This window comes from Oryzias melastigma, linkage group LG3 (assembly GCF_002922805.2).
Source record: "Oryzias melastigma strain HK-1 linkage group LG3, ASM292280v2, whole genome shotgun sequence".
NCBI lineage: Eukaryota > Metazoa > Chordata > Actinopteri > Beloniformes > Adrianichthyidae > Oryzias > Oryzias melastigma.
The window spans coordinates 30,916,594-30,930,435 of record NC_050514.1 but is presented as its reverse complement, the minus strand read 5'-3'; the positions used below and the strand labels follow the sequence as shown (position 1 = coordinate 30,930,435).

Here is a 13,842-nt window from a genome sequence, read left to right as displayed (position 1 = left end):
AGGCCGGCAATCTGTTTTTTCTTGTCCAGGTCAAAGACAGAAAAACCACAACGACTCGTGTACCAATGATCAGGAGAAACATCTTATGGGAATACAACATAAAGAGGCAATAACATGGAATAAAGAAGTTCAGTGCATTATCGACAGACAACATCAGTAGAGGTTTTATTAATGAAGGTGTTGCTCAGACTCACTAACCTAAACCAAAAGCTTTTCTAAAAAAATATTTCTATACCTGGTATAATAACTTTCTTACAGTAAATTCTACAACACTGACAGCTGTTTTTTAATATATACATTAAGCTTTAATTTAAACAAATATACAGCTTTATAAACATAGCCTTAAATTCTTTATGGTATTGTGGACAAGAGCAACCTAAAAAACATTAAAAATATTCTAATTGCTTTGCCTCTGCTTTAATAGTTTACTGCTGAACTACTCATATTACCTTTGGGATTCAAAACATTACAGCATAATGGACGAACATTTCTTTTTTATAATGACTTATTAGAGATAATGTCTTATAATAAATATTAGGAAATCAGTCAACTGGGCATTTGTTCATATTTTAACTCCCAAATGATACAATATGATGAGCTCTTAATATTACTGTTTTATGAATGAAGAATATCTTTATTTATTTAATTATTTATTTATAAAGCACCAGGTTGTAACTGCAGTTGTCTCAAGGCACTAGCTAAATTAATTATGATTTGTTTTATACTATGGATGAAAAACAAGGTATTTGCAGCTGCAGGAGAAAATATGTGAACCCTTTGGAATTACTTGGTTTTATGCATAAACTGGAGACATGATTATGTGTTTTTTATCCATTGTTGGGATTTATATTGAGATTAAAAAAAATAAACACACCATGTGTCTGTTATTTACAGAAATTGAGATACTCTCAAAGGGTTCACATACTTTCTCTGCAGCTGTGGAAGGACTGTTGATGTCATATCCAAACTGAACTCACAAAGGCGACCGTGGAGAGAAAAACTTGATTTAAATAAAAGAAATAAGAAAAAAAAATTAAGCTCAAACATAGAAATACTAGATTATTTAAATATATGGAATGCCCAACATTAAAAATGTACTAATTCGGAAAAAAAAGACAGTATCTTTTTGCTTTAATTTAAAAGTGTAAAAGAATGGAAAAAGATCAAAATGAAAAATGCGACTTTTGTTGCAAAGTTTAAAATAAAGCTTATGACAGATTTTGTTGTTGTTTTTTTTTAGTTTTTGGGGTTATTGTTCTTCTTTGATTTTATTTTTGAAATTGTTAGTTACTAACAAAATGTACTCCTCTACTTATCTAAACTCCCTTAACCTTGTTTCACCATCTTCCAGATATACTATTTATTCAGCTCAGTCTTCATCAGTTCATCAGCATTCTGTCGGCCTTTAACATCTCTGCATCTATGTTAAAAAAATGACTGAACATGTAGGAATCTAATCAGAACCGCTCTGTTTCCTGCAGCATTTTGGACTACAGCCTTTCATCTTCTGTTCAAAAGCTTGCACTTTGAACATCAGAAAACGTGACATGCGTTACAACTTTTTTATGCTGATGATACTTTTCTTAATCATCACTCCACTTACCTTCATTACCAAGAATAACTGACATCTGAAATGCCTGAACGACAGCAAAGTACACCGACAGATAGTGTGGAACAGGCACTGTTCGTTTGATTGTAATTGCTGAAGTAATTGAATGCATCCCACTTCATTATTTGCCCCCTTTCTTCTCCCCTTTTCCAGATTTGTTCCTGACAACTGAAGGGGCAACGTTTGAGACCTGGATCAACAAGGTAAAAAGCTTTTCGTTAAACAAGTCAGTCTGTTAGTGATGTCACTTTGCTTAATGAGGCACACTCACCCTTTCATGGCTGTTAATAAACCTCCAAATATTTTGATTAAAAGAAGAGTTTTGTGACCCAGTAGGAGAGGGCTGCAAATCTGACAGCTGTGCCGCTCTAATTGAAAGAGAATATGCAAATTTTAGTTCATTTGAATTGCACCATTGTTGCATAAACTCCTATTTCAGTTAAGGCTAAAACTTATTTCCTAAGACACATAAGCTCAGCTTTTACTGGATACATATGTTGGCATAAAATAATAAAATGGTCATTTTTGTCTTTAATGCTTCGTAAGCATTCACACAATAGTGATTCTCCTGCTCCTTTTTGTACGTAAAAACTCAATCCCAGCGATCTTGGTATCAAAACGTTCAGCTTGTTCACTACATTACTGCTTGTATTTTTGGTATTCATGAACTTTGTAGTTTTTGAAATATTAAGCAAAATATGCCCCACAGGAAATTAATTTAAAAAGTCTTAAACTTTCCAAATTTTAAGTAGATTAGCAGCAACTCTTTAAATATATTCATGGGCTATGTTTTAATCTTTTGTAGTAATTTAAAAAAAATTGGAGTTTAGCTAATATTTTAGCAACACACTAACGTTTTTGGCTAATTTGTTATCTACTCTGGATTTTATAGGCTAATTTAGAGTTTAGCTTCTATTTTAGCAACTGGCTAACATTTTTGACTAACTTAATTTACTGATGATTTACAGGATATTTTTACTTTTGGCTGTAAAAACACAATCTGATTTTGTTTTTTCACTGCTTAAACCATGTTCTGGCTTTTTCAGTTGTTCAATTAAAAAAAAAGATTATTCTGGAGATTAACTTGTAATTAAGCAATGTGCTAGCTTTTTTTTTTATTTTTTTTTTTATTTTTTATTTTTTTTCTAAATTGGCATCTACTTAGGATTTTAATCCTAACTTGGAGGTTATCTTATATTTTAACAACATGCTAATGTTTTTGGCTAATTTGTTATCTACTGAGGTTTTTATAGGCTCATTTTGAACTTAGCTTCTATGTTATCAAAAGGTTAATTTAGTTTACTGAGGAATTTTAGGCAATTTTAAGTCTTTAAGCAGCTAGCTAGCTTTTTTGGCAAATTTGGAATCCACTCAGATTTTTTTTGGCTAATTTGGAGCCACACATTAAATATTTTTGCAAAACGTGGCATGTATTAGGGATTTTTAAGCAATTTTACTACAAAATGTTCAGAAATTTTGGTCTACTTCAGCGCTTTAATAGTTATTTAATGACATTTCCAGTCTTTTAGCTAATTCAACATTTAGCAAATGGCTTTTGCTTTTTCAGAAAATCCTTACAGGTAAATTGGGTCACTATTTTCAGCAAAAAGCTTCATGACTATATACTTGCAGCAAAAAGCATTCACACTAGCATTATTGCAGGTAATGCTAGTGTGAATGCTTTTTGCAGCTAATGCAACTTTTCTAGTTTTCAAATTGAAGTTTAAGATACATCTGAAAAAGTGAGAAACAGCCACAATGACTGTAGCTATTATGAATGAAAATTGTTTATGAACATGTTTAGAATTTTAAGAACATAAAAAAATCCCTGAAATTCGTATGAGGAAACTAAAACTCATTTCAAATGGGTCAAAACCTCCTGGAGACTCTGCCTCACAGTGACAGCTAAATGGGATAAAACCTTCATCTCTGTTGTTGTGACTTTTATCTGCACTCAGTAATATGCAGATGTTTGCCGCCTCTCCTAAAAAATCATTACACTTGCATTATCACAAAAGTATGGGAGCATTATCTTGTTCCATACTTGAAATGGAGTCCCATTGTAAACCTTCAGAACTATAAATGACTGTTTCTGTTTCCTTAAACGCAACAAATGGCTCAGCAAAGATTTGAGGCTGCTATCTCTGCTGCAATATTCGTTAATATTCCGAAGAAGCAACAAAGAGAGACCATAGTTCTGAGTTTTGTCAAAGGGCCCTATTTGAAATTCAGCAGGTCGAGGCATTAGCCAAACAGTAGTCCATCTTATCACAGAAGGGGGGGATATGAAAAAAGAAAGGCGTAGAAGGAAGGAAGGGGAAAGTGTAGAGGCAGAAACAGAAGGTTTTAGCAGAGACGGAGTTTGGGTAAAAGTAATTACAAGTTGGAGCAAGCCAGAACAAATGTACTGCCAGCCCCAAAGAGCTGCAACAGATGAGGTGGGCTGCAGAGATGTCTGCCTGATCACAGCTTTAGTGCAATCAGGAACATATGGAACTGTCAGTATGTTACTGCTATAGATACTATATGTTATCGGCCTGAGTCTTTGCTATTTTAAAGTCCACAGGAAACTTGTTCATTGAAGTCACTTGATAAATAACATAAAAGTGAAGTGAAATAATAACTTAGTTAAAGCCTGACAACTACAGGTTGTTTGCTGACAAAGAAAATAGGCAAACCTGTATAGAACATGCTGGTAGTATGCACAAAAAAGGAAGGTCATAGACCACCTGGTTAGTCTGTAGAGCATAAATGTTAATGCACTACGGGCATGCTGCTGGTGACGGGTCACAGCCAACACTTAAATAACACAAGGGTGAAGTAAAGGTAAAGTAAGTGAGTGAGATGTAGGCGTTTTCTATGGATTTTCCCGTAGACTGTGCACGGCGCTCACGAGTTCTGTTCACATGATAAATGAGCGCGTCTTGTATGCAACCTTGACTGTTAGAAATTGGGAACTTACACAATCAGAAAGGGGTTTCTGTGAGACATCCTACAGGCACTCATGTCTCATCTGCTCCCGCCATAGATGTGGCATTACTGCTGGGCCAGTAAATGACCAGTACTTACATCTTACCAATGACTAGAGTGTGGCGTAAGGGCACCCTACGACAGAATCACTCGTATGTCATAAGTAAATTCAACTTCCCTTGGCTTTACGAATACTTATTGATACACTTACCTATGCTGGGCAATATGACAATACATATCTTGTGGGCAATAGGAAAGTGTACATTGTGCTGTTTCTCTTTTGTCTTTTGTGCAAAAATGTGTTTTCCCACTTAGAAACTTGAAACTGTTGTGCACTTTAAAAAAATGTTTCTCATTTGTAACTATTCAGTTACATGTTACTTGAAAAAAAAAAAAATTGTCTATTTCTATTAGAGAATAACTGAAAATATATTTTATTTTGATATACTGTGATATATTTTTTTATTATGATATGAAATAGTTTATATTGTGATATACAATTTTTTTTCCATATCACCCAGCGCTACAGTTACCACAAGCATGGCAAACGTATGTTCCATTTTTATGTGGTCTTTTGAGGTGACTGTATAACCATCGAGCTCGCTAGATGACCCCATCCCTCCATGACAAAGGTGGACAGGAGTTCATGTCTGCCACGGACTCCAATAAAGATGAAAAATCCTTGAATAAAAAAGTTTAGCGCGCTGTCTTGTGGGGTCCAGATGACCCCACTCCCAACGTCAACATACCTAGGATATCACAAGGATTACGATGGGGCTGTTCCTCTCTATGCCGACCCTCCACAGGCTGGACAACCCAAAAATCACATGAACCGTACAGGTACCCGGTTCGAACCAAGTCCACTTAATCTGGTCCAAATCGAGTCCTGAACCTTGCACTTGGTCTGTATTCAGACTGCCTTTCAATCATATATTTCTGCTACTAACAAAAGCTTGTAAACAAAACCATGTGACTACAGATCTCTTCAGTCATTGGCCAGGATTTACAAGAACGGGGCAAGCCAACAAGAGAAAAAATAACGGAAGTCCTGAGCTTTGCAGTCCTTGTACAACTTTATATTTTGTGGAACAATTCTGAACGTCCGTATCAACGTCAGGTTCAACACTTTTTACTGGTACTTTTGTACGGTGGAGGCATGCTGCAAGATCGTTACTGAGGTGATGGCAGCTATGAAAGTACGCTGACGAGTGTTTATGACATATAGATTGTCAGGAAAACAGAGTGAGAAGCAATGTGAATCACGTTTAAAGTTTGTTTTAATGAGCCTGCATTCATCCAACCACAATGAGTCGTTGTGTCTCATTGTCGCCTTACATTTGTCTGCAACTCATCGATTGCTTTCTTCCGACTCTGTTTAAGTCCCATAATGTTCGGCTACAGCGCTCGTTTTGGCCCAGTTGTTCTGCTACGAGCTCGGGGCCTATTCAGACTGAGAAAAGTTCTGAACGAACCTAAACTCAGTCCCACATGGGAATTAACCAAAACCACCTCGAAAGATGGGTCAGAGAGTGGTTTCTGGTTCTGAACCAGGGTCCACCTGGGTGAGAATTTGTTCCAGATTATCGGGGGAAATAAACTCTGGTTCTTTTTACAAGAACCAAATGTGTCCAGACTGAAGACACCCTAAAGTTTAAACTATTGAGACGTTGATGGAGCTTTGGTATAATCTAAAAAAACACTTGTTTTTTCTTGAATCTGCTTTGCAGGAACTCCTTACTCAGATAAACAAGCCCCTACATGTACACTCACTGTAATACATTTAAAAAAAAGCTCTCCTAAAAAAAATAATAAAAAAAGCACTCCTAACATACTTGTAGAAATCCATGCAAACCCAGACGAGTGTGTCATTTCCCAGCAAACACACAGCATTAGACCCCTGTTAATGCCATCGCGGTCCTTGGTTCGGTGCAGCCGCATCTATCGGTCACAGGCCAGCACACTCCTCTTTCTCCAGCACTCTCTTTTAATTAGTTTTCTCTGTTTTTCTTGTAGCCTTAGTCTGTACGCATCCTTGCCTATTCCTCTGTTTTCCTGCGATTACACGAGAAAGCATCCAGAGAAAGAAAATCAAGTCACAGAGCTGAGGGAGAGGGGGTTGCTGGAAAAGAAGCCAAGTTGTATGAAAGGGGCTGTCTTATAGCTCACCTGATGGTTTGGATTGTTTGTTAAGAAGCCATTTTTCAATAGGTTTCTTTAGTTATCAGCAGCTTTTACTATATCCACAACACTACATCATCACATTGGAATTTTTATGAAATACCGAATATATTGAGCTGAAGGAAGTTTTTTGTTATTTCAAAAAGGATGAAATTAAGAATCAGATATTTTTTCAGGAACATTTTTGCATGAATGCATCCAAAGGTCTCCTTACTGATTAAGCGCAAAAAGCAAGTGTAGTATCAATTTATATTTAGTCTATAATAGAGGTTTTGTTTTTTATATGCTCTTCTTTTAAGTATTTATGTCTCTGCACTACCTTCAAATAAATGAGTTTAGAGTGATGTGAACTGAGGGGAACTGTAGGTTATTAATCTGATCATTTTCATGCATCAGTCAGCTGTTCTTAATCACAGAAAGTTCAATCAGCACGGTCTGTAATCACTCTGCCATCGTCGGATAGTCAGAGGTTATGTGGGGACACGATCCACAGCCTATGCTGTTTAATGTCTAATACCGATTCATTTAATAAGAGCTGAACACGCGATGACACATGAATCGATCTCATACAGTCAGCAATTTATTTCATGGTTGTACAAAATATGTTTCAAGATAAAAATTGGACAATTTCAAAATGTAGTAATTGTATTTCTGTTTTTTACCAAGATCTAAATTTACTATTACTGTTTTTTTCTCTTTAACTTGTCCTGTGCAACAGTATTAAAATACGTTTTCCTTATTCCAATAAGAAAATATATAGCTGGAAGAAGGAGTGCTGGCAGCCCAAAGATTGTAAAAGTTAAATGTATATTGTTGACCTGCCTGTGTCTCAATAGATGAATAAAAGTCATCCTGAGACATGAGACCATGGCAGGCTTGTGACAAAACCTAAAAGTTTTGCTCTGTATGCTACACTCACCGGCTACTTTATTAGCCACACCTGTTCAAATTTCAAATTAGCCAATCACATGGCAGCAATTTAAGGCATTTAGGCATGTTGACCTTTGCAGTTCTAACCGAACAGCAGACTGGTAAAGAACATGGCACGGTTGTTGGTGCCACCTGCATGATGCGGTGCGGAGCAGAGTGCGCGCGGCATCCGCTCTCTCCAGCAATTTACACCAGACGCGTTTTTTTCCGCGACAGTCGACAGGCGCTTCTACTAGAGCCTTTTCTTGTTTTTTGTTTTTGCCATTATGGGTAAATTAATAACCTAAAAATATTACCCCATGTTTCTGTTAAGAAGATCTGCTTTCTGCCTCTCTCTTGCTGTTTTTTACACCCAAAACCCAGCCCCATTCCCCGCTCTGGAGTTGTCCCTCTACGTTGATCTGTGTGTGTGTCTCTCTGTTTGCGTGTGTGTGTTGTGATTTTATGTTTTTTTTTTCATACTTACAGTCTGTTTAGATACAAAAACATGATCGCATTTGTCAATCACAATTTGTTTTATTGGGAAAATTGGTTATATTCTGAAAATAAACTGTATTTTCTTATGCATCTTAAAGTAACTTCATGCCAGAATTGATGCGGATCGCTCGCAGCTCGCGCTCAAAATGGAGCAGAAGCTGAAACAATCTGCTACACAGCACGAGCCTTCCGCAGTGGAACGCGGCGCACCGTGTCTGGTATGAACTACACCGTAGGTTAACAAGGGTGCAGAATGGAAGTGGCCAACGTCCCGCGCTGCTTTGCGGCGCTTCCACGCACAGTGTGAACCAGGCGGAAGGCTCGCGCCTGCAGCAGATCATTTCGTTGTCTGACCTATTTTTTGCAAGCGATCCTGGTTAATTCAATTACATCAAGACTCATGAGAAAATCTGGTTTATTTTCAAAATATAAGCAATTTTTCACAATAAAACACTAATATTGACAAATGCGATCATGTTTTTGTATCTAAACAGACTATAGAGATGAAATTATACATAAAATCGCAATAAACAAATACAAACAAGAAAAGCACTTCTGCGTCCAGTGTGGACCTTGCTTAATTAAGTAAGGCAACTTGCACAGTCCCGCACAAACATACTGGAAGAACGTGCGTACATTTTGGCTGTATCTTTGCGCGGCACGCAGCCGTGCCTGTGCGCGTAATGGTAAAGGTTGCGCTCTGACATGCTGGCTGATCTTTATGTGTTTGTTGCAGTAAGACGGGTAACTTGAAATGCGTTAAACTTTACCGCCATCCACATTGTTTCCCAAGAACACGACTTGCTAGAATCCCTGTCTGGTACCTGCCTGTGTCGCTCAGAATCCGCACAGCATAATCATCCGAGCGCTCCTGTGTCAGCGAGAAATCGTCCAGTAGTCAATCGAGTTGAGACTTCCCAAAGTTACACAAGAACATTTTACAGATTTTGAAACTTGGTAAACACAAAAGGCACATCAGATTATTAGGCACACAGCTGATTTTTGACAAACATTTAGGCTTTTAAGTGTCCCTTATAGTGCGGAAAGTACGGTATTGAAAATGTCCGGTTTTTAGTTGTTGCTTTTAGAAATGTTGCTACTATTCTGTTTCTGCTTTAAAAACTTGTTTTTTTTAGCATTTTTATTCCAAAGATGAATGAATTTCTGTTTGTTTCCAGTCCTCCTGTCTCTGCATTCTTTGATATTTAATGGTACATTAAACCAAAAACAGCTTAAGGCAGCTGATGAGTCTGTAACCTGTTTTTTTATCGGCTGTTCTACGTCTGGAATGGTGTTTGTCATCTTGGCTGTTGCGTTTCATGGCAGCTAAAGGAAATCTAATTACAAGTACAAGAAGAGCTCATTAAGTAGTTAATCTATTCACAGGAAATACGTGAAACAAGTCTAATGTGCTTTGCGCTGATGAAGATCACCTGTGCTCTGGAAAATAACAATTGTCCTTTTTTGATTGATTGTGAACATAATTTGCGGACAAAAACAATCCCTTCTCTAATTAACTGAAAATTACAGAAGTATCACTCATCGAGTTGTTTAATGGATCAGTAGAAGCTGCAGTTCCATCAGCAGTATAGACTGCAGATCACAGTGATTAACTTCAGTTTAATAACCAATTTAAACGTCTAAACAACTAGAACTTTAAGACAGATGTTAGACTTATGATATTGTATGATGGTATTGTGTTCAAAAATGCACAAACAACTGTTCTGTGTAATTATGTGTTTGTCAAGGAGGCAATATCATGTTGTTTTCAGGTCTTTAGTCTCAATTATATGGTTTATAAAGTAATCTTATACCAGTATTTATTTTTGTGTTACTTCAGAAAGCTCATATAGTTTAAAATAAATCTTAATGCAAGGTACTATTAAAGTAAACTACCATGTCTCTTAAAGTGTACTTTTATGACTCTCTAAACTGCACTGTTACAGAAAAATTACTCTCACTGTTTTGTCCTGTCAACTGTTCATGATTCTGTTCTCTAAATACCAAAGTTTTTACCTTAAACCATGTTTAGAATCAGAATCAGAATCAGAATCAGCTTTATTGGCCAAGTATAGAATATATACAAGGAATTTGGTTCCAGTGACCTGTGCTCCTATGTAGAAAAGATAAAAGATAAAAAATAATAATAATATAAAAAGATAAAATAGAAATATGAATATATACACGTATATATATACACATCTGAAAAAATAACAAGGGGGATAAAGATATATACAACAGTGTCCGGTTAAAACTGATCCCATGTTGTGCACCGTACTCTGAGACTGGTCAAGAGTTCATCAGAGTGACGGCTCGCGGGAAGAAGCTGACTTTGTGGCGAGTGGTTCTTGTGCACAAAGTCCTGAACTATTATATATAATATTGCATATTCCTTTTTTATAGCAAGACAAATTATGATGTGCCTTTTTGTTTTGTAATTTAAGCTTGTGTTAACTTAACTTCACAAGCAGTTTTGGACTAAATAACTGTTTGGTTTTTGATCTTTAGCTTGAATAAAATGAATCATATTAAGAAACTGCTCAGATAATATAAACAGCCAAAAAAAAAAGTCCTCCATGTAGGGAAAATACCCATGAATCAAATTTAATTATCCATCCAGCCATTTTATAAACTCCTTTTTTGAATGTCAAAGTCCAGCTATGTCCATCAGTTAGGGGGTGGGAGGAGTGAAAAGGTGGGGGGTTGTGTGCGGGTCTGGAAAAGGGGACTCCATTGACTTGTTTCCACTGGGCGGTCCAGACCGGATTGGACCAGACCGGACTTTGAGTGTTAAGCGGACCATTAAGGATACATTAAGCAGGACCGACTCGTACCATCTTTGGTCTATAAAAAAATGGAGCGGACCAGTTAGGGCGGAGCTTCTGTCGTCACACGATGAAATCTATTGATTGGCAGAAAGGTTTTACAACAACAGAAAGCGTCCGACAAAAAACTGAAAATACAAAAAAATGTCTGCATATAAACGACTGGCCTCAACAGAATTTGTCATCTGACTCCAAATGTGTTGATGTTTGCAGCCTATGACACATTATGCATGCACTCGTGTTCATGCACAAGGAAAATCTGTTTTACATGGAACACGACCACAGTGTCAGAGTACCTCAGATCCATCTTTAGTTTGATAGATCAGATCTGTCACTACGACACTATGCTTACGCCACTTAGCACTCGAGGTCACAGTCATGCATTTTCAGTATGTTTGACTTGTAAAAGCTCTAAAAAATCTTTTCTCTCTTCTCTTTTTTTGTCCAACTTTCAGGATGGAAACTTTACCAAGGCTGGAGTCATGTCAAAGTCAGACGTCAAGATTGTGGGACAGTCCTCCTTTGTGGATTTTGGTGAGAGAAATACTCGTTATTTTATAGATTGTATTCAGAATTAGTTCTGTCAGAGCATGCTCCAGAACCAGAGATGTGTGTTGGTTTAGCTGCTGTCCTATTCCATAGTTTTGTCTCCATGTGCATGTGTGGCAGTTCCGTTCCCTTCTTAGCCCCTTAAGCTCTTTTGCATTCGAAGCTGTCTAGCTTCAAAGCTTTCCAAATAGGGCTGTCTGGTCTTTTTGACTTCGACAGTTTGACTGCAGCCCTCTCATCACATAACTTTCTGCCCCAATACAGACAAAAGCCATAAATATTCACCCCTTTCCCACCAAGCTCCTCTCACACATGTACACACAGTGACAGGCACACAGTCCACACAGCACACTCCCAATCCCACATCCAGCCAGATTTGTGTGAGCATCTTATCCCACTAAACTATCTTGGACAGGGAAACTCATTGTTCAGTGCAGCTTTACATTTTATCCTCGGCAAATCTCTGCCGGTTTTCAAATCTCCAGACTGCAGTGTGCGATCCACAAAGTGGCCCCTGGTCATCCTGTCAGAGCGGCCGGAGGTGAAGGAGAATGTGGCTAACACAAACTCTCAGAGGCTAACAAGACCAGAGAGGATCGAAGAACATCACACAACTGGAAGAAAAAAAGTTCAGCGCACTGTTGTGTGGGGTCCAGATGACCCCACTTTTAAAGTATCATCACACAGTTTCTAGACAGTTCTAAAGCTTGAGTTAGCTGTTAACTTAAATCTATTAGCTGGTTAAAAATGTCCAAAATATTTCTCACAGCAGCAATAAAGTGTAATCAATTTCCCACAGTATGAGTTCCTGGAATTTTTGGATTTGAAAAAGTCAAACTCTCAAAGACTCCTCTTTTGATTATTTTTTCAGCTTTTGATTCGAGGTCTTATAGTTCATCACACTAACTACTGATTGAGTACATTAAAACCACATTAATGTTCCACTTATATTGGAAAATTATTAAATAGTATTTTTAGAGTTTCTTCAGCTTTAGCTCTTCTCGTTGGCTGATGATTAATAGGTTTTATGCAATACGACTAAAATTAGACTGAAAATGGCACATTTTCAGTCTGTCAGTTGATTGTTCTTTTTAACCAATAGGTCACAAAAATGAAGAGTGAACTAAATGAAACATTCTTTCACGAGTTATATTTAACAGCCTTTCATCTTTGTCTGGTGTGTGCCTCTTTGGGTTTGTTGTTTCCTTCTGACATCAAACTGTTTATTTCTGTGTGTGACCTGATCCCTCGGTTTGCGCTCTGCGCTGTGCTTATTGTTGCTGTGTGAGCTTCATTGCATTTTTAATTAAATCTGGGCTTTTGTGTTGCTTGTGCACATGAGCGCGCACACTAACGTATTGATGCTGATAAACACATCCGTATTGGCAAGATTAATCTTTTAATCTCATTGCGGCTCAGGGTGTCCATCAAATATTTAGTGAGCAAACTTCCCCCTCCTAAATTGGCAGTAGAGTCTGTGCCTGAAGGACCAAAGTGCTGTTTGTTTGCCGTGAGGTCATTTTTGTCTGTGTCCTTCTTTTTATCTTCGGGTCAAAAAAAATCTCTTTTTTTTTAATAGCATTTTGAATGTCGGCTTATCTTTTGAAACTTTTCATTTCTTTAATCTTTTTTTCCATCCTTGTGTGGCTTAGAAATGTCGCATGGTGATATTGTCCTCGTTAGATGTGAGGCGTGGAGCTTTTAGGAGGACGTCACGCATCTAATAATCCCTTAAGAGAGCACTGCCTTGGAAGATCTAATGTCTGTTTTTTTTTCTCGTTTGCTGCCTGTGCTTAAGTCGACCCCTCCTCTGCTGTCACCTTCTATCCTCATTTCTCTTGATCAACTCTACGTCTCCTTTCTAGTTGTCTACTGGCTTTTCATGGCTGTCCCCCTCCCTCTCAACCTAAAAAAGCTTGAAGTGTCACTGGATCTACAGTTTTAATAGCATAGTTGGAAAGTCTTTGTTTTGGACGTTATCTGTTCTTGTGTACTTTAGTTTTGGTAATTTAAAGATTTGAAATGAGAACGTGACAGCTGAGTTGTGGGGGGGTATAAGCCAATCCTCACCAGCCGGCCGCCTCTAACTTACTGCGTGAAGGAAGAGAGTGCAACACTTTCCAAGGGTTTGTAAATTAGAACCCAAACATCACGATCTCTAACCGGAACTGTTTTCCCACTCAGCTAATGCACCTGTTAGAGGAGCGCAGGTATGTCTAGCAGTAAACGTAAAGACCCCCTCCAATGAAAATCTAAATTTTTAACATGGATGTGTGGCATTTTTCATAGAATACCAATACTTAT

The 13,842-nt window shown here is 37.6% G+C and overlaps 1 protein-coding gene across 1 annotated transcript in view; it reads left to right on the top strand.

Moving 5' to 3' along the window:
• itfg1 (integrin alpha FG-GAP repeat containing 1) overlaps window positions 1–13,842 on the top strand; it is a 154,858-nt gene that overhangs the window by 23,209 nt on the left and 117,807 nt on the right. Inside the window, exons 7-8 of the mRNA XM_024295946.2 lie at window positions 1,763–1,812; window positions 11,445–11,523. Of these exons, the coding sequence (XP_024151714.1) occupies window positions 1,763–1,812; window positions 11,445–11,523 (129 nt within the window). The remainder of the gene's footprint in view (window positions 1–1,762; window positions 1,813–11,444; window positions 11,524–13,842) is intronic.